Consider the following 27,878-nt stretch of genomic DNA (forward strand, 5'->3'; position numbering starts at 1 on the left):
GAATTTGTAGCGATTTACTGCCACCTAGTGGGCGGAGTGCGTCGGTTGTCTTTCTTGTACCAAAAGTGACCCATCCATCCATTTTCTATACCGCTTCTCCTCATTAGGGTCGCTGGGCATGCTGGAGCCTATCCCAGCTGACTTCGGGCGACAGGCGGGGTACACCCTGGACTGGTCGCCAGAAGTGACCGTTTTTAATATTAGCTTTGTTGACCTATTGTTTTTGTTTAGTTGGTTTATTGCAAAACACTATACATTTATGTTTATTTAAAAAATACTGTACATTTATCAATTTTGCAAAAAAATGACGATTGAATAACTTTGAGTGTAATTGTAGATACAAACATACATTTAAATACATAGGAGTAGTAATTTATTGATTTTTGGAGGTTTCCTGTAGTAAGAAAATAATCAATTGAAACCACCTTTCATGTCGTGTTCTATTATGATATAACTACAAGTATGGGAAAGTACAGTTTTCCATGTCTGCATACTACAACTTAAACATGAAAGATTTCGTTCATATTTTTATGTTAAAGTTGACACTGGCAATCCAAAACAAGAAATGTTAGTTGTTGGTTTTTTTTTGCATTGGATCTCCTTATACTGTGCAGGTGTACAATGCTTTTAACATAAAGCACTCTTTGAGAAATTAGAAATCATCCTGTTCCTTCATCTCCTGGAAGTTGTCAGGGACAGTCAGATGTGGCAACACTTTTTGCCTCCAGTTCCATCACAAGGAGAAACGTAAAAGAGTACTGAATACATATTACTCAATGATAATGTCTTTAGTCACTATTGAGGGATAAACAGACTCCCTGGAGCACCCAGTGGGAGAGATGTTCTGAAGTAAACAGGTCAGCTTCAAAAACCAAACCCACACCCATGGCATTCCTCCGTAAAAACGTGGTGTACACTGGTGTCCGCAGTGTTTTCTAAGGAGAACAAATACAAACAATGGCACAAGCAACAGTTGGTATAAAAACAATATTAAAATAGATGACAGAGCATTGTGGGACCCACACCTGTAACCTAAGGCGGTGGGTCTCTATGGGGATGACTCTGAGAATGGGCAGCTGAACCTCCAGAACTTTAGGTTTACTCTTCACCAGACAGTCCATTTCCATGTCCCAGTCAGCTCCCTCCAGGTACAAACCAGACACAAAACAACCTGCAAGAAATTGCTCATATGAACCAGCCTATGTAATTTAACACCAGTGACACTTCAGTCCAAAGCAGTTCATTACCCTGTGAAGGTCTATCACTGACTTCATCGTCGTCACGATACCGAGTCACCGCAGTGTAAAGTGTGGAAAGATCTAGAGGCCAGCCATTTTTTCTGCATGCAGCTTGAACCAGAGCTGTCAAGTAGGATTCTGGTATGTGGAGTCCTGATAACCACATGACCTTTGGCTCTGCATCATCCACCTTTTGATAAACAAGACTGTGAATGATTATACCTCGTACCTTAAAGCACATTACTGCATGAAAATTCTAGCTCACCCAGAACCTATACTGCTCAAATCGCCTCTTGAAATGAATCATCCAGTTGCCCAGGGACTTCAGCGTGTCAGGTGCCAACTTCTTCCAAATAGCAGGGATCTGACCATTAAAAAGGGCTCGAGCAACTTCATCCAGCTCACTGCTCATGCCCACCTCACCAGCCAAAGCCTAGACACACGGGCAATCAGTACCAAAGTAAGCCTGAGAAACACAAAACCACACAACTGCTGTGTGCCCCTCCTTCTCACCCTCTGCAGCTCAGCCAGAGATCTCTTCATGCGGACCACTAGCTTGTTGAAGCGCTCCAGTTCTTGAAGCAGCACCACTGATGTAGGGGAGACCTCAGTGCCATACTGCTTGCGGATAACGTCCAAGTCAAATAATGCAGGCAGCTTGTTCTGAATGTCCTGGGCCACCTGAGTGATGTAATCATCCCTGCTGATGCTTCCACCAGACTCACCTGAAGCACACAAAAAATGGATGAAAAGTCAAAGTGAAAAGACAACTGGAAGAAAGGGATGATGAGAACTGTCGTACCTGTCTGAGGCTGCAGGTCAATTAAATGCAACCACATGTCTTTAGCTGCCTGTGTGTAGTATCCTATCTCCGCATTAGAATGAAGACCCATCACCTCAGGTGTGTTTGCCAATGGTAGGGACTCAATCTCATCTGCAACCAAGAGCATGTTGTCAATAATGACTCTTGAACTATTAACAGTAAAGCTATCTTGAGTGACGCAAACAAAACAGACCAATATATACTGTCCTGGTTCCATTTGGAGGAACCTTGTAGTCTACGTCATTGTTTTTGAAGAAGTGAAAGCGGCAAAAGTCGTAAAAGAGGAAGTCTCCAAAATACTCATCCATGTAGACAGTCAGGATCCTGCGGTCAAAGCTATCTATGACTCGTCCACCATACATCACCTGTGAAACATTGTACATATTTGACGTATACAGCAAGAACAACGTTGTGATGTATTTACATCACATGAAGCTTACCTCGCCAATAAGGTATTTAATACTCCCCCAGGGAATGTTGCTCTCTCGTTGTGTGTGAGCTTTGGTCAGGTAGGTGTTCAAAATCTCCAAACACACCTGTTCAGCACAGTTACAATACTGAGGTAAGACTCATAGCAGCCCACTTTAGCCCAAATGTGTTTTGTGCCACTTACCAAGAAGTCAGACTCGCTGAAGTCGTAGGGGACATTCCAGCCAATTTTGCCATACTTGCGCCGCTCTTGCACCACGGCATGGAAGAAGGCCAGCACATAGACCAGACTGCGGAAGGCTGAGTGCGGGCATCCAGTCATGGTGTCACTGGATATTTTAGAGTAGGTGGCTCTCATGTTGAGCTTCAGTCCATTTGGAGGCTCAGTCACAACCTGCAGTAAATGGCAACATACCAACTTTACTAGCATAGCATTGTAAAATCATCCACAAATAGTAAAGGAGTATTAAAATGAGGTGGGGGTTGGCATTCCACCTTGAGAGACTTTTGAAGGATGCCAATTGGAAAGTCGTCGATAGGGTTGGTTGTCACCCACAGGCGAAAGTGAGGGTGGGGCTTGGTGATCATCTCTAAACATTTCTCCAAATCCTTCAGCCACTTTACCAGCAGGTGGCAGTTCTGGAGCATCAACCACTGACCACGGGCTGCTGCCACCTCCAGCAAGTGTAGCGCAACCTTTAGAAGCGGAAAGAAAGTGGGTAAACAACGATATAGCAGTCGATCATATAATATCAGGACAGAACTGGAGGATGAAGCCCTCTGTCATTTCACCCCCCCAAAATACTGTACCTGGTACTCCCAAGTAGGAATGGACGCCAAAAAAGACCCAACTAATAGTCTCAAAGTGCAATATAGAAACTAAATTCTTGGTACCTTTTCCTGGCCTTGGCCCATCGCGAGGAACTTGAACTTGCTTCCAAAGCCAGTCCTTTCTGCCAGTTTCATGAGGTCACTGCCGGGGTCAGAGCCAGGGCTTAGGATGAAGACAATGGGGGAGAACTGGGTGCTCTTCTCATAAATTGCATCAAAACTGATCACAGGGGGTTGAACATATCTGTATAGACAAAAAATCCTTTGTATCAAGGCTAGCTCCCACTGTAACGTTAAATATCATATCGAATTTATTGTATAAATGACAGCAAACAAGCGTCACCTCTCGCCCATGGTGATAGTGACGTAGTCAGTGATGGCTCTGTAGACTCTATCAACACGGAAACAGCGCAGCAGGAGCAGCTTCTGAAAGGCTGTCAGCTTCTCGTCATATTTAATTGGCAGTGCAGACTGTTCTGGTGCATCCAAGTCATACCACTGTGGAGAAAAACAAGGACATTTAAACTCAGTTGATTAAGTAAAAACAGTGGAGGGTACTTGTCGTAAATAAGTAGCCACTACTTACTGACTGCCACTCTGGGGAATTTTGACTAACATCTTCGGGTAACAAGCCAAACTGCTCAGGAAAAACCTCCGACAATTTGACTACATCTTCCCAGGCAGCATCAGGCAGCCAATTACAAGTCTTTTGGCATGAGGTCTTTTCCAGTGACAGATTACCTTTGCACAAGAAATGAAAAGGCTTGCTATAAGGTCACTGGGACGTAGTGGAGCTCTCAGGAGAAGTTGCATTATGTATTTCACCTTTGATGAAAAACTCCAACTCCTCCTGAGGTACACGATCTTCCGCCTGCTCAATCTTGATAGTCAAGTTGAAGGAGAAGAGCAGCTTGTGTTTTTCAAACAGACCTGTGGATAAACATCTCCTTCAGTATACAAAATAGGCAGGGATACTGCAAAATTGCAGTGGTTGTGCCTTGCCTGTGCAACCATAATTGTAAACGTTGTATGTCAGGCTGTTCATGATGTTACTCAGTCGTTTTGGCAGGAAAGAATCAGGCTCAGATTTGCGCAGGGAAAAGTCAAACACCTCCAGATATGAGGCGAGAGAATACTGGTACATGCTGTTTACCAGAGCCATTTCTGTCAGTGCAAAGAACAAAATAGCACCACGCTTGGCAGCTGGCCGGTAACCGTTTCTGAGCACATCGATATCCACTGATGTCGTCACAGCCAACTTAAGTTTCTCTAACACCTGATGGTGACACAATGAAAAACGTCAAAGATGATGACCAGCGTAATAACAAAAGTGTCCTTGGGGTTTGACCGACTGACCTCACTAGATTTGGACTTTGTTTCCTCCAATGTGGAGACCAGCTCAGTGTTATCCAACATGTTGCCTGTGGACGTGGCCAGCTCTCTGAGCAGTGTGTCACCAAGGTTCTTCAGCAGCTTCTTATTGTCGCTTGTCTCTTGGATCAAAAACTCACGCTGCTCCTCTAGCTCCTTCTTCTCAAAGCCCATTATAACACTGAGCAACTGATCCTCCAGACCCTTAAGGGTCACTACACGTAACACAGATGGATAAGACACTGTGTTAGCAAAGGACACATTGCATACAAAATAGTGGCCATCAAACCAAATGATCTCACCAGTATAATTAATAACCATGGCTTTTCCAAACACAGATGGGGAAAATTTGGGGTTTCCCAGTTTTGTGTTGAGGTAGAGCCTAAAGTTGGGATCATAGTCCACCTCTTTGTCACCCAGCATGATGACCTGCCTGCCTTCAACTCCTTTCAGATTTTTCTCCAGGACGTTGTCAATGACAGGGTCAATGTACTCATCTACATCTTGGAAAAGGAAGGGGAAGCCATATTTAATGGCCATCTCCAGTTGTTTCAAGAAGTCTGGATCATTAAAGGATGAGATCTGTGGAAAAAAGGACATCTAAACTGCAGATGTTGATGAAGCTTTCTCTAATTCTGGGGCTGTTATGTGGAGCAACATTGCACAACAGGTAAGAGTGTAATATTTCCGATACCTTGAGGTTTTTGCTCGCCTCTTTCTTTTTAATCCAGTTGAGGGCTTGTTGTTGTGGGTCAATACACATGGGGAAACGACTGCCTCTGGTTGTGAGGATTCCATTCTGCACAGACAGCTCATCTGGTGGCAAACCCTCTGACCCCCACCTGTAACCCGAGGTTTATAAGACACAAGATCAGGTCTTGTACATCCAAAAGAAAGACAGAATATAATGAACAGTGTGAATAATACAAAATTACATTCAAAAATCACATTTGAGTGCTTTTACTCTTTCATACTTGATCATTTCCACCTCATCCGTTAACAAGTTGTCTACTTTAAACGGCTTGCTCAAGGGAATGCCTCTTTCCTGCACATCATCGACCCATGTTTCATACACCATCTCATTCCTGAAATCCCAGCTGAAGGCTCCCTCATAGCTCAGAAAGGCTGAAGAGATCAGACAGTCACCCAGGAGACACAAACGTTGCTGCTTCAACTCCTCTAAGTCTTGTGTCCACCTGAAAAGAGCAACCAAAAAAAGAAACGCATTAATAAAAAATATGCATTGCTAAAGGTTTCGACTTTTCGTTGACATCTCACCTCACGTTCTCAGAGCTCAGGCCAGAAATAAGTTTGTCAGCAGCTATCAGCCTCCTCTCCATGAGTTCAGCCTCCTCTTGAAGTTTCTGTTTCTCAGCAATAGCAGTTTGGTAATTGTCACCCAGAGCCTTCAGCTCCCTCTGGAGATCATTAAGCTCAGTCTGAATGAGTTGCAGCTCCCTCTTACTCTGAAAGAAGTTCCTTTCAAGGCGCGCCACCTGTAAGTATGGGTCACAAGTTACTGTTCATTCTGCATTTCCTCTTAGAAAACAGCAGACCACACTTCGCTAGTTTAAAATTACTTTGTCTCTTTTGGGCTTTATCTCCTTGGCAACCTCACAGTAACCCACGACAGCCTCCACAAATTTGAACATTCCTGAGCCTGCCTTGCTGATGGATTGCATCTCCTCAAGGGTGGTCGAAAGGTTCTTCAAGAAGCCTATGAAACAGAGCTCTCACAGAAATCATTATAGCAGCAAGCACCATTGCTGCTACAGTATTTACCATTACCATCCAATTGATCATGAAGTCTACCCACCTTTGATGGTCTTGACCTGGTTGGGACCTACAGCATCACAGTCCAGTTCCATGAGTGAACGCAAGAAGCCGGGATCTGACATCATCCCTTTCGCGGCTTGCCAGTTGATTTCCTTTTTTTTACACAGCACCAGGATACACTCACACACCACCTGCACTTGCTTGGGTGGTTTTGCAAAAGATCTGCACAAAGGAGCAGCAGGACAAAGTCAATAATGAGACATGAGTGCTATACTATGAGTGTTATACTTTAGAATTAACAGCCAGTAAACCTCAGAGTCAGAGAGAAAGTTTACCGGATCTCAGTGACATCAGATTTATCAAGGTCTTGCAAGGCAATACGAGCTGCTTCTAATGCCGGCAGAGCTTCAGCCAGGGATGTTTCTGCTTCTAACTTCTCAACAGCAATCACTTTGTTTTGCTCCTCAATCTCTTTGGCTTTGTCTTCTGCCAAAGTCTTTTTCTCTTCAGCTAGAATTTGTTTTCATAACAAGTGTGTTTTGGTAAAGATTTTCAACCATTTTTCTCAGCCATAAGAATATGAAGATATGTAGGTTTTCACTGACCCACAGTGGTGTTGGAGGCAATCTCCCCAAGCATGGTCTCACAGGCTGAAGACTTTTCAACGAGGACCACCTTCTGCTCGGCCAGTTTGATATTCAGCTTATCCAACTGCACACTGGCTTCTTTCAGCTTATCCAACCCCCCCTCGAGGCGCTTGCACTGTGCTGGAACACAGAAACAAACACGTTGACACATCCCACTAGAAATGATTAGTTTAATGTTTCACGCCCTCTTACCCAGAATATACTGGTCCTTTTCCTGCAGGAGGCTAGAATATGTGCTAATGAAGTCCAAGTAGTTCTTTGGGGAGACGTAGTTAGAACGTCTAAGTTTTTGCAGGAACAGCGTACTGTACTCTCCAACAGACTTATGGACCATGCAGACATGCTCTATAACAGCTTGGACATGTTCCTTAGGAATCATTTCACTTTCACCTGCAGAATTGACAAAGGCACAGCAAAAACATGAAAATCATGAAGCAACAAAATAAGCAGCAAAGCAAGTAATCAGCCAGCCGCCACATCTGTTATCAAAAACTCTCGAAACATTATTACAACAGAAGCAAATTGTGTTCTCTCTCTTGAGTCAATTTAAAATGCTGCTAATTGAGTCAAATTTTCATATTAATGTTGAGATGCTCAGAACCGTTAACATCTGAGCAAAAACAGCTTCTTGGCATTTATTTCGGAAGTAAAAAGGAAGCTCTCGAAAGCATTTGTTATTCTTTTAATTGAAAGGGAATTTGAAAGTACAAGGATGCTAAAATGACACAAAGCTTATTCAGTTGGTTGTGGTGTCACTGGTGACACATCATGATACCCTCAACATTTAACAGTTTTGTGTTTATACTCAAGGTTACAATAATTAGCGACTGGAAAGAGATGGTTCTTTTGTAGGTTCAATTACAATTATCAAATGAGGTTAAATGTGTTTAATACAAACCAAGGAACGACTCAGCTACAGCAAGTAGCGCCTGCGGAGGCCAAGGCAAGAACCAGTCTATGACAGTGTTGTTCATCAGTCCTGTAAAAGAATAAGAAGAGGTTGACACAGTCATATCAACAACGTTGTATTCAAAATTAGACAAATCATACTTTGGTCCATTTTACCTGGAAAGTTTCTGCAGCGTGTCCTTAGGGTGTCTCCCACAGGAGACATACCTAATACAATGTGCAGGTTGCTCGCACTTTTACTGACAAAATACTGCCACACACTGTCTTTAGAAGGACCTGCTCCGTTTTTGAGGGCCTCGTCACGAAGCTGATTGAGAACAGCCTCTTTTTCATCGTCAGGAAACAATGCAGGAACAATGCCTATTAAAAACAACAAAAACGACACAGTCCATTTGTTTTTAAGGAAACTACATTTCCTGATATTCAGACTGATGTCCAACCTGACGTAAGCATGTTATTGATGAGTTCCAAAAAACCTTCTTCAGCAACATGAGCATCAGTGAAGAGAAACACTGTCTTCTTGTTTTCAATGCCAAGCTTCAAATATAACGTTTTCAAGTCTTCGCGAAAGCTTGACTCGCAATATCCTCTGCTCAATGTTATCTCAAACACCTGAGGAATCAATAATGACAATTTACTGACATGCATTTACAGCATCACATAGTACACTTACAAGGTGCATTTCAAATAGCTCCTCAGGAAGCCATTCCAAAGCTAGATGTCATCCGAATTAAATTTCAAATATTAAACAAATATATTTTGGTTTTACAACCTCACAGTCAGCAGTGAAGGCAGCCAGCTTAGTGATGGACTGCTTGCCTGAGCCTCCCACACCCACAAGCAAAGCATGACCGCGATCGATGCGGATGATACGGTGCACGCGGGTCAGATGTTCCAGGGCATCATCAAACAGGACAAGATTCATCCTCGACTTCCTATCGTTGTATTCCTCTAAAATCTCCTGTACATTGCAAAAACAAAATGCAAAATCGACTTCGATGCAATCAACCAAATCAAAAAGAAAGCTAAAGTAGCAATAACTTCCTGACCTGAAACAGGGCTTTAGAAGCTTCATAGTCCTGCAAGTCCTCATAGACTCTGGGTTGAGTTTCACTCAGGGCTGTCCTGTAGTCTCCAAAAAGAATTGGTTCTCTCATAATATCCTCCATGTTTGCCTTGAAATGCTCTTCAACTAAGTTCTTTATGAGACCCTGGACCTGCAAGTAAGGAAAAATCATGGCACTGATGTCATGAAAACTCAACCGCACAACATGACTGTATTTTCAACGGTAAGGGAACCGTGAGGGCCAGTCAGTGGCATCAATGCCTTCCTCATCCAGAAACTGCCTACACAATTCAACCACTTGAAGCTGAGCATTGTCATGCATTTGGGGGAACCCCAGGCCCAATGCCCCTGCATAAGGTCAATCAATGTGTCTGAGGAGTTCATCCCAGTACCTAAATTAGTCAGGGTACTGCTGTGACTTGTGAGACACTCCAGTGACGTTCACCAGTCACAAAATAACCATTTTACCTACTATTATGGTGAATATAAAAATAGTCTATGATTATTATATTGTGAAATGTACCAAGTTCTTGTCTTTCTCATCGATGAGTCGATCGTGGAATATCCTCAGACATTCATTTCTCCAAACCCGCACAAATATAGAAACTGTGGAAAACCTGTTATGTGGTAAAGACAACGTTAGAAACACACACAAATCATTAAATAACATCTGTCAAGTTAATTAATTGGCTTGATCAGACCTGTCAGGCTCAGTGAGGGTCAGTCCATTGTAGACCCTTGATAGGTCTCGCAGGTTGAAGATGTAGTGGAACTTTGCTGGAGTAGGTGGAAGATCTTTGACAAGGCTGTTGTATAGTTCCAGTGTGCAGAAGGTGACTTTGTCACAAACCTTCTGCACCACATCCTCAAAGTGCTAAAACATTCAAGTATATAATTGTTCAGGACTATTGGCATAAAATTGTAATATCGATCAATATCGGTATCAAGCTTTTTCCCTATAATGAAAGACGAAATATAATGCTGTATATAAGCCTATGGGCTCCTGTATTTTCCGGCGCACAAAGGATGACCTCATAAAACCGCCTCAAGTGTGTAAACAACCGTGGGTGGCTAGTAGCAAGCTAGCTTGCGCCTTCCATCCATCCATTTTCTATGCCGCTTACCCTCACTAGTAGGAATGGTACAATTAGTAAACAACGGTAAAATCTGACACTGTGTGCGCGCTCAATTAAGAGAGTCCATAGGGACGTCTGTGAAAATGCTGTTGCTTCATATATCGGGTGTATTTTATTTGTATAAATGTTTGTTAGGTAGATTACTTCTCTTCAATTTCGTATCGGAGTGTTGGACCAACTCAAGTCGTACGTGCTTTGAAAGTAAAGTCCAACTTTAAGCCTTTCACAGTCATGGATTGGAGCTTCAGGACAAGATAAAACGTATCTAGGGTATAAATTCATTTAAATATCTATCTGCAGAAGAAATTTCATTAAAATCTGACGGTGCGAAATATGTCAATTTTGGCCCGGAATTACTGTGTACATGCAATTTGTAGTGTGGCGTGGAAACAAATACAGGGTGCTGCTGCACTGAGAGTGCTAGGCCTACATGAAAATTATGATACTTGATTTTCTTCCCTGGACTTCTTGATGATCAAAAAATGCAAATGGCTACTCTGTTGACTTTTAAAACAAATGTCACAGCCTAAGCCTAATGGCAAGTATTTTTCAGATGTTTTACAATGTTGTACAATGTTGATGCTGATGCTACAATGCTGATGCTGTATCCATTAGCTTCACAACAGATATGTGTTAATTCCACGCCAGGAGATATGTTATGTTGCAAATATCTCGGTATCGGCTGATATCGGTTCGGAAATTGAAAGTTGGACAATATCGGCAGATCAGATATTGGCAAAAAAGCCAATATCCAACATCCCTAATAATTATAATCAAATTAATTATATAGTGCATGAGCGACAATGTGGATTGAGATCGTTCTAGCCTTTATGAAATGATGGTACTCACTTTAGTGTGGCCTTTGATAATGGAACAATAGATTAGGTGGAGGGACTCAACAGCAGGGAAAGGGATGCTGAAGACGTTGAAGAGTGAAACAAAGCGGGTGTCCACCTCGTTCCTTCCACCGCCTGCCTTCCCCATGGCAGCAATGAAGCCAAGGTCCTTGAGAGTTTTGTAGGTGAGTTCCTTCCCACGGTCATAAATGCCTCCTCGGTCCAATAAGAGCTTCAGCAGTGCAATAGGCTGCTGTGTGCCATAGCTATCCACCTGTATATGGAGCACAGTACAGTCATATGTCAGGCATTCGCTTTACGGTCAAGGAAAAGTATGGTCTGAGTATACTGGTGGTACCGTTGGCATATTCATGTCATCTATAAAGACCAGCAGTCTCTTGCCCATTGGAGGACCATAGATCTCTTTGGTCCTTTTCTCGACATTGGCCTCCAGGTTCCTCTGGAGGTCCATTGATGTTGTCCTGGATGAAAGGTTAATGGTCAAAGTAATCTGGTGGCAGAGAATAATTAATAAATAACAAATAAAGTAACAATTGTAGTTTAAGCTCGAATGAATTGTTAACTCACACTTGTATCTGCACTTTGGTGCTTTAGAAAGTTATGAATGGTAGCTGTTTTGGAGGTTCCAGGATCTCCAACAAAAAGCACAGATTTCTTTGTTTTCACCATCTTTTCCAGGATCCAATTAGATCTTGTGGTGTCCACAGTTGGGACTGAGGAAAAGAAGGAAAATTTGAATCAAATCTGTAGGAAGCAACTTGGTGAAAACGATCTTGACAGATATAAACTTGCGTATCTTGCTTGCTGCTGTAACAAGTGAATTTCCCCGCTGTGGGATAAATAAAGTACAAACTAAAATGGTAATGGTAACCGTGTTATATGTTTCGGACAGGCTGATCAAGTTACACTGAGGAATATCACAGTTTTACACTTCCACAATTCAACATGTCTGAAAAGAAGTAGGAAGAAGCAGAATTGATTTAATCCTTCTCCATGTTTCAGCGTTTACTGATAGTTTTCAGTTTTACTTTTTTATTTAGTTTTAGTTTTTGTTTAAATGTTATTTTTGTAGTATTTTCATATTGTTAGTCACATTTGCTAATATGATAATGATAATAATAATAATAATGGATGGTTACCAAGAATATCAGCAAACTTCACTTCTGTGTTGTGGGTGTATTTTGTGACTAGATAACTCCAAGGAATCCACTTCTGCTGTGTTCCATCGAAATGAAAATCAAAGAGTGTGGGCAGGTATCCTGTATGAACATTTAGATAAAAGAACATTTAAAATTCACTAGAAGTCATTAATAATCCATATTGACAATTTCAAAAAGGGTTCCCAAATTTCATTTAATAATGTATTCAAAAAGTAAAAATGTAATTCTTTTCTTTTGTAATAGCCCTATTTGCTAGTGTTAAAATCAAATGTCAAAATCACAAGACACTGCAACTGTGCATATGTCTAGTCTGGACAGTGTATGCAAGCATAATTCTAATTTGTTTTTTACCTGGGATCTCACCAGGTCCAGCGAGTGCCTTGTCATCACTCATAGTGAGTAAGCCAGAAAGTTTTTTGATGAATTCATCAAATTTGTCCCTTCCATCGTCCAGCAATGTGGCCCCTAGAGAGAGGTACAGTGCTTCCAGGAAGTAACACTCTAAGACTGCAGCACTGTAGTTCTCAGTTTGAAGGAGGGCATCAAGGATCATGCACAGCTGAGACACCTGAACATAAGAACACATTCAGACTCAGTCTCAGTCATTCCTCCATGACATCTGTACCAAGAGTGTCCGGAAAATATAAGTGATGACCATACCATATTTAGATCTGTCTGTGGGACAACGGTCTTCAGCTTCTGGCCCATTTTCCCATCGACAATACCTTCCACAACCATGTCTATTGAGCTGGGCACATATTTTTCAAACAGTTTGTCCAGTTCTTTTTGTTCCTGTAAAATAACAAACAAGTGTCATGGAAAGGTTCTTGTATCAGGTGAGTACGGTTCAAACAAAATAAGGATGCTCTTGCTCAAACCTTGGCAGATCTGCTTTTCAACCATTTCTGCCAATATGGGGTGTATCGCAGGTTTTTGGGGTCCACATAAACCATTCCACAGCGAGAGACGGTAGCAGGTGATGCATACTGCAGATCTCCAACCTATAATGTGCATTTTGATCAGGTACTGTATTTATACCACCCGTAAGTCATACAGACCTCAAACAGCAGGGCACAGTGATTCTGTAAGCGGATTCGTTCTCCATTAGCCAGGGTAAGGAGCTTGTTGTCATCCATTACAGAGTTCATGTTTTCAACCCACAAAGCGTCCACATCACCATCAAAAAGGATGTACCTGTGAGTTCAACTTATTCTCATTGTGCACAAAATTAGAATCATTTACTTCGACACATTAAAGACTTGTCCTATACCTGGCATATCCGAATGTGATCCTTTCTATCACATTTCAATCTTACCTCCTCTCTTTTTTTTCAGTAGGCTTGTTGATGTCACGGAAGATGTTGGATAAGACCCCATCGGTCCAGTCTCGAGTGTCAGGATCCAGAATACCATAGAGTTCAATGACACTCACAGCTTTGGGGTTCAGAGGATATAATTTGGTGTGAAATCCCAATCTGGGGATGAGATGTAATTACAGTAACAAAAGATCTCGACAGCAGTTTGATGTTTATCTGAATTAACACTGACTTGGTTTGAGCTTGACATAATGTGCTGATTACTACAGATTTCCCTCCACCTGTTGGGCCGACTATCATAGTAGTGTGTCGGGTCATCATTGTTTCATACATTTGGACCACTTTATCCACCTTAAAAGACAGACAGGGTGTACAGGGTTAACTAATGTACACTACGGGTCAAAAGTTTTAGAAAACTCCAATTTCTCTGGAGGAAAAACCTACATTTTTAAGCGTTAACATGGTCTGTCTCTCTTCCATTGTTAATTCCCTTTTTCTTGCCAATTTTGTAGCAACAAATTACTTTCTCCAGTACAATGCTGTCCAACTGACGTTCACGAGGGTACAGTACCACAGTGTGTTCCGAACACTGTTTGACAGAGGGGGTAGTGGCTACTCCAGAACTTGGAACACCTGTAGGAATTATTTGCACCAACTGCCATGGGTCCATTTAGTGGTCCCTGAAACAGGCCTTTTTGTATAATTCTGAAATGCACATTATTGTTCTGCTGCGATTGGCTGGCGACCAGTCCAGGGTTTCCCCCCGCCTCACGCCCAAAGTCAGCTGGGATAGGCTCCAGCATACCCCCGCGACCCTAATTAGGATAAGCGGCATAGAAAATGGATGGATGGATATTATTGTTCAGTTAGAGGTAACCTTATCTTTTATCCCCTGGCACTTCACCACTTACCTTTGTACCATTTCAAGCTATTCATTGGACTTGAACGACTTGAATTTCAATGAATAACTGGAAAAATTGGGGTGTTCTAAAACTTTTGACCGGTAGTGTATTTTTAACTAAGATGCATACAGTGGATACACACAAAATAACATTGACATAGACTATGATTAAGATTAGAAATAAGATTAACAATCACATGACACACCTGGATAGGCAGCAAGATATAGTTGCTATCTTCCAGGGTCTCTTCGACAGCATCATTGAAGTCAGCATAGCGAATACGATGGCATTCCAGCCCCGGAAACAGGTCTGAGATCAGCCCGAGGAACAAAGGCACATCTTCAAACACAAACTTGGGAAGGTTCATGTCCCTCAGGGCTCGCATCAACACCACATCCTGCAGTAAATGAAGACAATAAAATAGAAACATAACAATGTCTTTATGGGATTTAGAAAGGAAGAGGCTTGCAGGAATTAAACTCGTCTGATGTTTGAGCCTATGGCTGCATTCAAAAGATGTCTTAAATCAAGCTTTGTGTTCACTAGACAAAACTACTAATAAAAGTGGAGTCAATGACAGCTAAATGGAGTTACTTTATATAATCTGTTGAATTACAACTGATTCAATAGCAAGGAGTATATTATAATGTAACCAAGTTTGTACACCTCAAATCATATAATATCCAGATTTTTGGTAAATTGAGCATCTTTATTCAAAGGATGAGGCTATTGAGGTGACAATCAATTAAAAATAAAAATAAGTTGACCTTGCTTGCTGTCTTTCGATGTAAATAAATAAGCACTGCACCTCAGGGAGGTGTGGTGAGCCTCTCTTGAGTTCTCCTGCCATCACTAGGACAGACTTCAGTGCTCGCAGGCCGAAGTCATAATGAGACTGCTTGGACAGCTGCTCTCTTGCCAACTTATAGAGGACTGTCATCTTCTTTGCAAGGGCCTGAACAAAACAAGACCAGACATAAGTCCTAAGCAAGGGGCAAACGTGGGAGCAAACATTTGTACTGTAATGTACATTTGCACTCACTTTGGCCATTAGGAAGCCCTCTGAAAAGAGCATGATTTCACAAATCTGCTGCAAGTCGGGCACAATCACCACCACAGGCCTGAACAGAGCTTTGACTGATTCAGGCAGTTCTGTACGCCCTGCATACCCTGGGTTCATGGTGATGAAGATGCCAATTCGGCTATCCAGGGTAATCTCATGACCTTCAAACTGATTACCAAATGACAAGGTGGTGGTTAGCGGAAGTACAAAGAAACAATCCTGTCACATAAAAATCATCGAGTCTGATATTACATCCTTTGAGACGTACATTAAATATTTTAAGATGCAAAATGAGGGCATTGCGGATGGTTTGGATTTGAGAAGAGATAACTGAAAGGACTGAGGCATCAATGCGGTTGAATTCATCAAAGCAGCCCCAGGCTCCACATTGGGCCAGGCCAGAGAGGATCTTCCCCACAGCCTGCACAAGGAGGTAAAAAATTCAGCAACACTCAAAACTGTCAAATTGTCAAAACTGTTTTGATATGCAAGTGGGTATATTTTTTGGAATATAATAGATTCCACTGACTCATGTAATCTTCTCACCATGTAGTCCATGCCTTCACCACAGTTAGTAACCACACAGAGCAGGCCCAAAGCTTTGGCCAGATCTTTGGTGGACTCTGTCTTTCCAGTGCCAGCAGGTCCAGCAGGCGCTCCACCCAGGAACATGGAGAGGGCCTTCAAATACATATCTGCATCAACAACTGTTTGTTTGTGTGTAGAAACATATCATGAAGTCTTCACAAACCTGTGTGATTGTGAGGTAGATGCGATCTGTAAGAGGGGTTATAACCAATCGACCGTTCAAGCCCATGTATTCATAGCCGTAAGAAAAAACTGCACTGCACTGACGCACAGCTAGATTGTCTTCTTCCTGCACCCAGTAGAATCTCAGTTGGCTTTCCCACTCAAATTCTTTTGCATCTGTTATACTGGAGAGAAAAAAACAAAAACAAGTTCACCTTCCACACAAGTTACAAAGTATAATGGTTGATATTAACGCTTAATCATGGAAGTTGTACCTGTTCAATACAAAGCTGTCTACAATGTCTCTTGCATGAACATCTATGATAAGGACAGTGTTAATCTTACGCCTGTCATTTTTTTTCATTGGTTGCATTATCCGTGTGACCAACTCATCAATCTGCTGGTGCATTTTCGTGGCATAGTTCTTAAGAGCATGTTTAGCTCCTTTCTTCAAGTTGTTAAAGACATCCTCTACTTCCCATGTCCACCACACTTGATTCGTTGCCAGTACAACCATACCTTGGAACAGCAACATCCAGTCCACCCTGAGATGCAAAGAGACTCCATGTGGATAAGATTTTCTTTACAGAGAAAACTTGCTCTCAATCTATACACACCTGCCTCTGTCCTCACAGTAGCGAAAAATTGCTTCCTTAGTGATGAGTCGATTAGCTTTCCTCATCTCATGCAAGACTACTGTCATCCATTCTTCCACCCTTCCTTTGATTGGGACGGGCTTTTTAAACTCCATCACCTCACCTTCAGCTGACACCATGGCTCCAGCTGATGTCTCCCCACTGCTTTCCGCATCAAACCGCAGAGATGCGATGTTGTCATACATCTAGTGGAACAAGGTGGGAATAGTGTGGGAGAATGTTTCACACACCTACTTACAACTGCAGGACATGTTTAATACAGATTTGAAAGACAGCATACTCTCACCTTTATCATATGCTCCTGCACACAATCATGGTGACTACTCCCCAAAATGCTGAGTAGTTCATCATCAGAGATGAAGAAGAAGCGTGGGAAAGCATGCCGCTTAGAATCTAGGTAGTCATTGAGACTCTTCTGGCACCTCTCTAGGTTCTCGCTCAGGGTCTGCAGGTCTGTCAACCGGTTGGGAACCAGGCAACAGCGCTTAATGTTTGGGTTGCTCTGTGCATCGTTCATTATCTACACAAAAATGAATGATATTATATCATTTACATTTCAGTTATGAATTCTGTGACTATTAGAAGAACACTTACATCTTTAAACCTTTTGTCAATGTCATCAAATTTCTTGGATTCCTCTGGCAGCTGAGATGAAATATCTCCACCAATGAAGATGCTCTCCAGGTACATCCATTTCCGTTGTACCAGCAACCAAACCTGTACAAAACGAGAATTTTTAAAATAAATTATATGTATTAAAATTCAGATGAAGAGTTGATGGGAGACTGAACCACTGAGATTGACCTCTATGGTCTCACTGATAAGGGACAGGTCTTTCTCCCATTGTTGTATGGTGTTTAAGAAAGGTCCAACAAAACGACTCCCTGCCATACTCTGCAAATTCATGGCATCATTGTCCACACTCAAAACGATGTCATCCACTGCACCCAAAACAGAATACTGTTGCTGGGAACCTTTACTGTAGGGCTGTACAATGAATTTCATGTTTTCCCATGTCTCCACCACCTCTTTCACACCCTGTGAGACACATAGACATAGAGTACCTCGACAGTTTTAATTGCTCCAATTTGGGAACATTTATGTACATTGAGGGGAGCTTACCTTTTCAATACCAAGCTCTTTTACAGCTGAAGTAACAATGTCGCCAATGACATCAGCATACTTATGAAGCTCCATTGCAAACATGTTCTCCAGAGTGAAGCTGCTTGGGTTCATATCAAAGCAAGTGCCAGTCTTTTTCATTAATTCCTTCCAGTGTCTGTTGCAAAAAATATCACAATATTTCATGTTTCGAGGAGAGTATAGGCTGAATACCAATTCTACCCCTTAGCCTTTCCTCTTTGTTTTACCCCTTGTCTTAGCCCTTCCCCTACACCTTAAAACAGAGGGCCAAGGGGAAGAAGCCACGAAGAAATAGGACACTACTTGATTCTCATTACGTCATCACCCCTCACCCCTTGTTGACTGTGATGTAGGCAGATGAGATAATTAAATTGTTCATAATAAATGTTTCCCACCATAAAGTAAGGTGCATACATTTCTTCATTACTTCAATGTTAGCCTACCTCAGAACACCTGTCGTCCTTTCAGCTGCAGTGTGTTATCCAGGTATTTTCAATTTACCAATATAAAAAGGGGTAAGGTGTCCTCTTTATGTATATTTCTTTCTTAATGGGGCCTAGAATTCCTGGCGGTGCCCCTGAAGTACAGTGACAGTAGCACAAAAATAAACAAATAATATAGCTGGGTTCACCTAATGTATATGCACAACGCCAGCTGTTAAACAGTATCAGGAAGGAGCGAAACTCACAGCATCAATCTAACCTTATCTGGTTGGGGACCGAATGTCATGTTATGTGTTGTCGCTCTGCTGCCGCCTGTCTGCCTTGTGTTGCAGTGCACGCTGCCGGAGCAGCCAGTTATTCAGCAGCCCTTTTAAGCTGATCGGGGGGCACCTGCTCAGTGCCGAATTGTTCTCTGTTCCTCGCCAGCTTCTTATGCCTCTAGCGTTGCTTGTTCTCGCATATAGTAGCTCTCTGGTCTTTTACCTCACCTACTTGCGAGTATTACTTCCCTGCTTGGGTTATTCCAGCAGGGTTTGAGTTTTTGCAGTTAAGCTAAGGTTAGTCACCTGCCTACTTTTCGGCACCGTCTTTTGTTCTCACACTACATAAGGTTTTCCCTGCAGTGTTTTACTGGCAGCGTCTTTTGTTCTCCTTTTTCTCTGCAGCATAGCCCTGTGTTTCTGTTGTTTTTGGACTGTTATATTCATTTGTACTTCGATACACGATTTCCTCCTCAGAGGTCACCTTTTGTATATAACACTCCAAGATACTATTTTTGTTGTGCTCTCTGCATCTTGGGGTCCAAACACCACACACGCCAAATCGTGACACCCAACAAACCCCACCAATTCACCTTGTGTAAAGAATTGGTTGAGCATTGCCCGTATTTATTCAATATCAACTCTAATCACACTGATAAAGAAACCATCTGTGGCCCTCCATTTCAAGGTGTTAAGGCCATATAGACTGGGAATGTTTGGGGTTTATACACTCACCTTTCTCTGAGGGCTTCATTCTTTAGGTCCAGCAGAAGAGGAAGAGAATCTCTAAATTCCTTCATTCTGCCCTCTACAAAGCAGGCCACAGGCAGTGCGCGCACATCTTTGGGCAGCTTCCTCAAATCTTTGACAAAGTCTTCAACACCCTCCTGGAGCATGCTTATATCTAAGTCCACCCACAGGGTCCGAGACCACACATTCTTTGCAGCCTGATAGACAAAATCAGAAGCTACTGGATATAGTCTGAGGTGTCCCAGTATTTTAACCTGTGATTGCCGATTAAAAACTGACCTTTTGATTTTGATAGATATCATAAATCTTCCTGAAGCCATGCATGTCCTTTTGTATGCTGACAATTTCAGGATACACAGTGACAGGTACATCCAACAGCTTCTCAGCATTAACTAACTCCTGTCGTCTCTCCACCATCTTGGCAAGCTCTGCTTCATATGATTCCATTATTGATAGTCCTGCAAAGAAAAGAGAGAGCGATCAAGGTAACCTCATTGCATAAAGCTCAACATGATGATTATGTTGATTGCAAATTTCAAACCACCAAAAACCTTGATCTAAATCATCTCCCACAGCTCCGGGACCATGCATGTTAAAGCTTTCGACAAAGATGGACAATTCCTCCTGAAATTCTTCAGTCATGCCTTTGGTAGTCTTTGTGTGGAACAGAGAGAGAAGATAAATCGCAACAGTAAATTTCTATTAGATCAATAATTACAAGCAATTAGGTTGTAACCTCTTTAAATGATATCTTGACATCTGTCAAACGCTGATGCACTTGTCTGGATTTGGCAAACAGGTCACTCCAGATCTGCCTGATCTGTTCCTTTAGCCCCAGTTCATCTTTTCCAACCTACACATAAACAATCCAGTTCAAGAAAAAATATCAACCAAATGTGTAATGTGTAAAAACTGTTGTACCTCCACTTTGTACATAGCCAGAGTTCTGTATCTTTCCTGTATATCTGCGATGCTCAACTGCACATTCAGTGACATGTCTCTAATGTCTGAGATGGTACCAAGGACATTCTTCAAGTTCTCAAAAGTGTCAGGACTCTGTTGAAGCTTCTCAGAGAGGTGCTGTTGGATATACACCATAATCATGAGGTAAAAATGATTACTGTAGGTGAAATTAAATGTATGAGGTCGACTTTAGCCAAGCACAAAAGTGCATTACCATGAGGTCATCTTTTAGGTTTAAGAGTTCCTCTTTGGCTGATTTGTTGAGTAAACCACCCAGTGAATGAATCCAAGACTCTGCAATCTCCTGCATAGTGCGACCCAGTGGCTCCAGGTTTAGTTGGATGATGTATACATTCTTAAACAGAGGCTCCATTACCACTTTTTGGCTTATATGAGAATAGAATTGTAGCTTTTGATCATACATAGCACATGATGGGTTTTTAGCCGCAAACTTTTCACTGACTGTGGCACAATCCCTTTCCCAAAGAGACTGATACTGTTTCCAGTGGTTAACACACTGGTCTACAGAAAGCAGCAACTGCTGGATGTTCTGGGACACAGCAAGAGCACTATCGTTAACCTGGGGATTTTGACACACTTCATCATAGAAGCTAAAGGTCACCAAGTCATCACCATCCACATGTTGTGGAGGGCACTCAATGCAGGTCCCGTTCATCCAACGTAGAAACTCCTGAAACACAAATATGGAAGTGTACATATCATATAGCCACTGTTATACTTGTAATGATATTCTTTAGCCTGAAGATGAAATAAAGGCCCTACTTTGGTGCTGTCAACACAATCTTTGATACATTGCAGGAGCAGCAGGTATATCTCATTTATTTTGGGCTGCAGCAAAATCTTAGGTGCAGAAAGGATGGCATCAATACGGAAGAGAGGGGCGCTCCCCATCAGGACAGCATTAAAGGCCTTGATGTTCCTACATGCGACAGTCAACAGAATGTGTGTTACAAAGCCACACATCACACTGTGTAGTACAAGTATGTTCAACACAATACTTGTTATAGCTACCAGGATATTACCTCAACACCATGTTTACAAGGGCATCGTGCACCCTGTGTTCCCAGTATGTGTAATAAGATGACATACTGTGGGACTTGCCAGTGTTTGTTTCCATGATCAAATGCTCCACCTTAGTAATGACTGGTCCAATTTCAGTATATTTGCTTCTCAACAAATTTACTGTCTTGACCCGCTCTTGATCAATACATTCATAAAACTCCCTGATACCTGGAAAAAAGGTTTTGAAATGCAGATGAAAATAATCACTGCAATTTCTACTATTTGACGAGAATATGTTTTATTAGTTTACTTGGTAAAACGTCTGTCTTATCCGGAGCTGGGCATCTCAGGAGATCTGCCATCAGTATGGATTGCAACTTGATTTCAATATCTGTCTCATTGTTCTGTATTTGATTGACAGTTGATTCAAATTTTGAGAGCTCCTGATTGGCATCATTGATGAAATCGCCAACAGCTGAATTCAAACATACATATGTTATTCTCCTCCCACCCAAAATGCACATTAATAAAGTCACAGCCACATTTTAGCACCATACCCAAAGAGTTCCAGTTGAGTCTTTTACATCCCAGAAATAACACTGTTTCAACTCTTTTGATGTTTTGTGACAGCATGGTGATCTTTGCATCACTAAGAGTACTGACTGCAGAGTTGTAGCGGTTGACAAGCTTGTGGAGATCATCAGTGTACCTAAATCCAACGAGAAATGCAGATGTGACAGTTTTGTGGTTGATAAGTTAGTATCTTGTACTTGATAAGTATTAACTACCTTATGAAGTTAGTCTCCTGTAGAGTAACATTTTGAGCAACCTCAGGCACTGAAAAGGACATGGATATCAAGTGTTTGGTCTCACAAATGATTGTCATGATCTCTGGAGGAAAGTTGACACTGTATCTCCGATCCCTTTGTGAGTCTACTTCAGGCCTGGCTGGGGCAACCTTAAAATGAGAACATTCTAAATAAACCCAGAAAAACTCCAAATGAGAAGAATTGTGATCATTTTGTCTACCTTACTGTGGGATGATACATACCAGCTCTGTTTGGTTTTCCTTTGAAATGATGACCAAGATGGGTTTTCTCAGTAACAATGGCAAGTTGCGTTCGGTGTCAGATATCCATAACTTATACTTTATAACTCCATAGTCGCGCATTTTTTTTGCCATTTCCAAGTACTTGTTTTTTGCCTAAGCAAAATTCACAATCGTCACACGAGATCTCAAATAACAGTTTTGAATAGTTTGTGTGTTTGTGTGGACCTGTACAGTTACCCGAATAAACAGTAGGAACTCACCACTTTGCCCATTTCACTCTGCAGTAAATCAGGCATTGTGAGGAGAGGAAGCATGCCACCTTTTATGCAATGAAAAAGGAAATGCGTCCACCTGATGCTTCCTGCCACAGGGGGCTCATTCTTATTTATATGTGGTTTGTCTTTCTTTTGCTCAAATATTTCATTTATACTATCCACCTAGAACACAGACACAGAGAAGCCAGCGACATATGCTTAATACAAGTCAAACCTTGTCTTTCGTCTGATTCGGTTTCTGTTTAAAATTTTGATGAAAAAAAGACCATCTCGCTTATCATACAATATTGCATGTAACAAACATGTCAGTTTGCTGTATGGGATGAAAAAACTTAGGACAACTCCAAAGACCCCTGATTGATGGGGGCCCCAAAAATAGAGATGTGGTGAGAACTGCTGTCCGGGGGACCCAATGTGATTGTTTTTTTTTCATGGGGCACAGAATTTCTGGCGGCACCCCTGCCTGTACTGTATCACTACACAGAAGCAAGTGCCCAAACAAAGCACTCTGTGCGCTGGGGATTCACTGTCCATGCATTTTTATTGACTGCTAAACAACCTGTCATGGGGCCAAAGACAGTTGCGAGCAATTTGATCAAGAAGGTGAGAAACACTATTTAATTCAAGAAAGTATAAAAATTGTGCCTGTGTGGCCAATCTCGCCAAGATGCACAAGAAATTTGCATTAACAATAGGTTCCATCCTGGCAAAGAAAGAAGAAACAAGGGGTAAAGGTGTTAACAAATCAGAGATCACAAACGATCAAAGATGTTGACAATTGTTGTGGTAGGGACATTGCCTTATTTCACATTGTTTTCTGCATGTAAAACTATAATTATTCTCGATAAAATGTATTTTTGTTTATATGTTTGGGTGTATGGCTTCATGGGTATATGGATTAACTGGATTTACATTATTTCCTATGGAAAAAATGGCGTCTGTTTTTGGTTTTATGTTTTTTCGTCGGACCTTATCGAATTAATGACGAAAACCAAGGTACTACTGTATACTGAAAAACAAAAATTATGAACTGGCTTAGAACAAATGTTATAAAACATTACACTGTATGTCTTAAGCATTGTTACTGAACACATGCAAAACTGCTTTTGAGGTGAAGCTTGACTGTGCACTCTTACAAACCTCTTTGCAATACTGAGCCAGAACATCATTAGTCTTTTTCATCAAATGATTATTGATGGCTGGTCTGGAGTGAATGTCTTTGTATTTCACAAGCATTTCAAAGGCAGCAGTTGAAGAGCGCAGTGTCTTGAAGGACTGATCAATGAAGGCGATGACCTCCCGCTCAATAGCCTGAACACACACAAATAAAAGCTACAGTCCATGAACACTGTTGCAAATAAACAGCACGGTTGATAATATATTCTATTTGATTGTTGAAGCCTGCTGATTCATGAAATTTTATATTATATGATGTCTGAACTCACATAAACAGAACTATTGAAGTTCTTAATGATGATTTTCCAGCTGCTCATCTTGCAGCTATCAAAAGGATCAAAATTGGCTCCCTCAAAAGGTAAGATTAGGTTGTCCACGTTGGTCAGCATTTCATCAACACGTTTTGGGTCCAAGGTCACACTTTTTAACTCCGGGCTGAAGATGTTGTAAAACTCTTCCAAATTCTGAAAAAAACAATAAAACAACATCACACAATCACTAAAAGCAACAGGTGACAATGTATTAAACAGCACAATTGCTGACCTTCAAAACATTGTGCAAGTCCTGGCAGATGGAAGCCATGTAATCTGTTTTCTCAAATAATCTTTTATGATCAAACTCCCAGCATTTTCCAGTGCCTCCTTCTTCAATTTCAGCACGTACTTCAAAGTAGGTGGACTTCCATAATTCCAGAACTTGCTTGGCTTCATCCACCTTGGATTTGGCAACATCTTTCTGGTCCCTGGACACAGTCTTTATGACTTAGAAACTGAAAACATTAGGACTTACAACTGAATTTCATCTAAAAGCCACTTACTTGAAAAGCACATGGAGATCAATGACTTGAGCCACACGCTCAGACAGCTGCCAAACTATGCGCTCCATCAGAGGAACCATGCGTTCATTCCTGTTATAGTGGCAGGAGATTAACCACACAACTTGTAGGCTGTTCATCAGAGGTGGGATGGTCTCCAGAATCACACTAAAGTTTGCTCCTGTAGCCAGATTCTGTATCAGACAAGAGTAGGTGAGGGTGGTAGAGTGAAGTGTAGTCTTTATAGAGAACAGCTGCACTGAATATATGAAACACTGCTCACCTTGAAATGTCTTTCCAGTGTTTTCAGGAAGCGCACGTTTTCGTCTGCTTCCAAACAGTATTTTACAAGTTTAGTGACGGTAGCCTCCATTAAGGGAATCACAACTGCATGAGCTTCAGTCAATACCAGCAAAATTTTCTTTGCCACTGGCTGATTAAGCTTTGTTCTCAGAGCACTCAGGATGGAAGCACGCTCCTGCCAAAAAACAATCTCTGACATTGGACTGGGTGTCTGTGGCTTCTTGTTTTTCTGCTCCTCCATAATAACAGTGATCTGAGTTTGCCAGTTCATCACACACTGCTCCAGCTTCTCTACCAGCTCTGTATTGTTTAGCAGGTCACTGACCTCTGGCTCCAGGTCTAACTCAGGAATGTGCAGTGCAATGTCATCTGCAATTAAAAGGTTGTTAGCTTAATCAAAGCAGCCAGACTTATGTTTAATTTTATTTTAAAAAGCAAGATGCAGGCTTCAAATCTCCCACGGGGCAGACTTTGGACAACCCTTACAACAATTTGTAAGAGAAGAACAACAATCGTTTAATCGTCCCTCTTTTACTGTGTTTTTACAATTTTGGAATCTGTTGTTTTGCTCAAGAGGGCATCAGGAATACTTGAATTATTAAATTAATTATGTTAATGAATCATAGTAAAGATGAGGTTACATTTTAATTGTTTCGTTCATTGGTACGATTACACAAAAAATACATAACATGAAGTGAGGAAGATCATATTACATTTTAGAGCAAATCTGGATAGAAGTGTTTTTCACTTTTCCGTGGTAGAGTAAGTAAGCCGTGAATAGTAGAATGTATTAGTATTGAAATGGCATAATCCATATTCAATATGCTGACATCCATAAACTAGGAATTTGTCCACCGAAAACAAACACAGATACGACGCTTTTCACTATTGTTGACAGCTCTGTCTACACTTTTGTTTATAGTTTTTGTTGATTTCTTTAAAATGTCAAATAATGTCACATGCAAATTTGGGGCGCACGTTTGTTTGTTTGTTTTTTGCTTTTTAACAATAAAGACATATTACTTAAAAATTGTGACCCTGAAAAGAACAGTGGAATCATTCAAACTTCCATAAAAGTATGATATTCATGTCCACATAAACTTCAGAACACCATATTAGGACAATGAGGGGATAAAGAGGGAGGAGTTGGTCATTGTGTTAAGGTTAGTCCTTCATTTGGGATAATATAAACAGATAATTTGCGGAAATGAAAAATAATGATTAAAAATTGATAATATTCTTAACAAACCTTGAGCTTTAAACTTTTGAATAGTTGAGTTGAGCACTGCCAAAAACTTGTGTGTGCTGTTGAGTAACTCATTACGAATGGGTGCTTGGTCATTTGGCTTGGTTGGAGTCTCTGTACCACCACTGGACTTCTCACAAGGAGGAGCTGCTTCAGCCTGATTGTGGACATTTGTTTTCTTCATCTGATGGGCAGTAATTAATGGGATATAGATCTAGAAAGAGACATAATGACAACCTAAAGTCTTCTCTTGGCTGGTCTATTACAACTTGATGCCATGTTATTAGCTGTAAGGGTCACTTACATGCACCATTTTTTTCTGTAGGCTTTGCAGATTGTGTCCATTATGCAGACCAGTCTCCAAGAACCTGGGCATCAATCTATTGGCCTCTGCCATGTCAAGTGGTTCTACAATGGTCTCTAAAGAAAAAAAAAAATACAGTAAAACAATCCATTTTTTTCATGTTGAAGTTTGGGATGATGTTGCTACTGATTTTACTTTTTGTGTTCCTAAGGAAATATAAGACTCGAGATTGGACAAATCTCTTTGGGACTCTGTTTATTGCCATGTGAAGCTCAGTGCGATAGACCAGGTGAATCCTCTGAAAGCACACAATGTAGTTGATTAATGCTAATGCACCATAAACCCATGGCTAAGCAAGTATTAAAATGTATTCTCACATGACTGAAAGTTTGTTCTAAGTTGGAATGTATGATTCTTCCTCTTTGGGTCTCTGAATCCTCTTCATGATCCAAGGAGTAGCTGGAATTGCTCTTTTCTGATGTGAATGAATAAAGCCAAGATAACATTGGGGAATTGGCACTCAAGTTTATAGTATAGCAATAATTCAAAATAAAAAAAGAGAAATTGAGCAGACTCACCCAGTGGAATATCAGTCTCCTCCTCTCGGACACTTTTCATAAACATAAGACAAGATGTGGCGTTTTCTTCAGAGACATCATCCAAATAGCCCATAAGTTTTTCTTCCTCTTCTCCATCATTCCGACGTAGAAGTTCGTCGAAATATTTGTTGTTTTCTAAATTCAAACACGCACGCACTCGCTGTCGGATCCATTCCACGCGTAAATCATCGTGGGCCATAACTGTTGATTAATCCGCATTTAAATGTTGTCCCAAGTGTCAGTTTAGTTAGTATTTTCGATAGAAGGATGTTACAAATACGGCGTTGCATTAGCATGTCGCCCTGGAAACCAACAAACTGAGGGACTTCCTGCTTCAAGACGGGCTGGAGAGAGCGGCCGCTCATGTTTGACCGATTTGTAAATCTGAACTTCGAAAAATGTAGTTAATTTGATCAGAGTGACTTAAGATTTCAAGACTTTGTCAACAAATAAGATTCAACACACAAAATGAATTGGATTAATTTACATAACATTTTGTGTGTTTTATTGAACTTTTGAAACTGAGCTCGGGTTCATCCTCATTTGGCAGATGGAGACACACACACTCCCGCCCATACACGTGCGCATGCGCACTTAAA

General features: G+C 41.3%; 1 protein-coding gene across 4 annotated transcripts; it reads right to left on the reverse strand.

The window, feature by feature from the left end:
* Nucleotides 1-402: 402 nt before the first annotated feature.
* LOC129180396 (dynein axonemal heavy chain 10-like) lies at nucleotides 403-27,634 on the reverse strand. Of its 4 annotated transcripts, none has more exons than XM_054774842.1 (77): nucleotides 27,259-27,634; nucleotides 27,058-27,155; nucleotides 26,876-26,978; nucleotides 26,681-26,796; nucleotides 26,380-26,590; nucleotides 25,111-25,499; nucleotides 24,831-25,021; nucleotides 24,557-24,755; nucleotides 24,283-24,477; nucleotides 23,978-24,148; nucleotides 22,823-22,999; nucleotides 22,563-22,715; nucleotides 22,300-22,469; nucleotides 22,069-22,220; nucleotides 21,822-21,986; nucleotides 21,532-21,739; nucleotides 21,272-21,428; nucleotides 20,703-21,179; nucleotides 20,447-20,605; nucleotides 20,262-20,378; nucleotides 20,077-20,179; nucleotides 19,805-19,983; nucleotides 19,511-19,722; nucleotides 18,052-18,208; nucleotides 17,734-17,967; nucleotides 17,524-17,646; nucleotides 17,216-17,449; nucleotides 16,891-17,114; nucleotides 16,549-16,818; nucleotides 16,275-16,458; nucleotides 16,070-16,204; nucleotides 15,792-15,944; nucleotides 15,503-15,691; nucleotides 15,269-15,415; nucleotides 14,666-14,857; nucleotides 13,791-13,909; nucleotides 13,559-13,717; nucleotides 13,302-13,437; nucleotides 13,122-13,244; nucleotides 12,904-13,035; nucleotides 12,595-12,811; nucleotides 12,223-12,342; nucleotides 11,651-11,796; nucleotides 11,421-11,573; nucleotides 11,076-11,336; nucleotides 9,792-9,964; nucleotides 9,614-9,707; nucleotides 9,074-9,241; nucleotides 8,797-8,985; nucleotides 8,465-8,636; nucleotides 8,181-8,384; nucleotides 8,014-8,094; nucleotides 7,308-7,505; nucleotides 7,074-7,235; nucleotides 6,804-6,978; nucleotides 6,509-6,690; nucleotides 6,273-6,409; nucleotides 5,971-6,188; nucleotides 5,667-5,888; nucleotides 5,387-5,534; nucleotides 4,995-5,274; nucleotides 4,678-4,907; nucleotides 4,324-4,597; nucleotides 4,147-4,251; nucleotides 3,908-4,062; nucleotides 3,665-3,819; nucleotides 3,385-3,463; nucleotides 2,986-3,186; nucleotides 2,675-2,884; nucleotides 2,502-2,597; nucleotides 2,255-2,426; nucleotides 2,041-2,172; nucleotides 1,752-1,963; nucleotides 1,504-1,671; nucleotides 1,248-1,428; nucleotides 1,026-1,171; nucleotides 403-935 (listed from the first exon to the last, which is right to left on the reverse strand). In XM_054774842.1, the coding sequence occupies exons 1-77, from the start codon at nucleotides 27,476-27,478 to the stop codon at nucleotides 789-791; spliced, it is 13,596 nt and encodes a 4,531-aa protein (XP_054630817.1). In that variant the 5' UTR covers nucleotides 27,479-27,634; the 3' UTR covers nucleotides 403-788. The 4 variants fall into 4 exon arrangements, with proteins under 4 accessions (XP_054630817.1, XP_054630816.1, XP_054630815.1 ...); XM_054774841.1 differs by having other exon boundaries at nucleotides 3,385-3,565; XM_054774840.1 differs by having other exon boundaries at nucleotides 3,385-3,583.
* Nucleotides 27,635-27,878: the final 244 nt, after the last annotated feature.

This window comes from Dunckerocampus dactyliophorus, chromosome 4 (genome assembly GCF_027744805.1).
Source record: "Dunckerocampus dactyliophorus isolate RoL2022-P2 chromosome 4, RoL_Ddac_1.1, whole genome shotgun sequence".
Lineage (NCBI taxonomy): Eukaryota > Metazoa > Chordata > Actinopteri > Syngnathiformes > Syngnathidae > Dunckerocampus > Dunckerocampus dactyliophorus.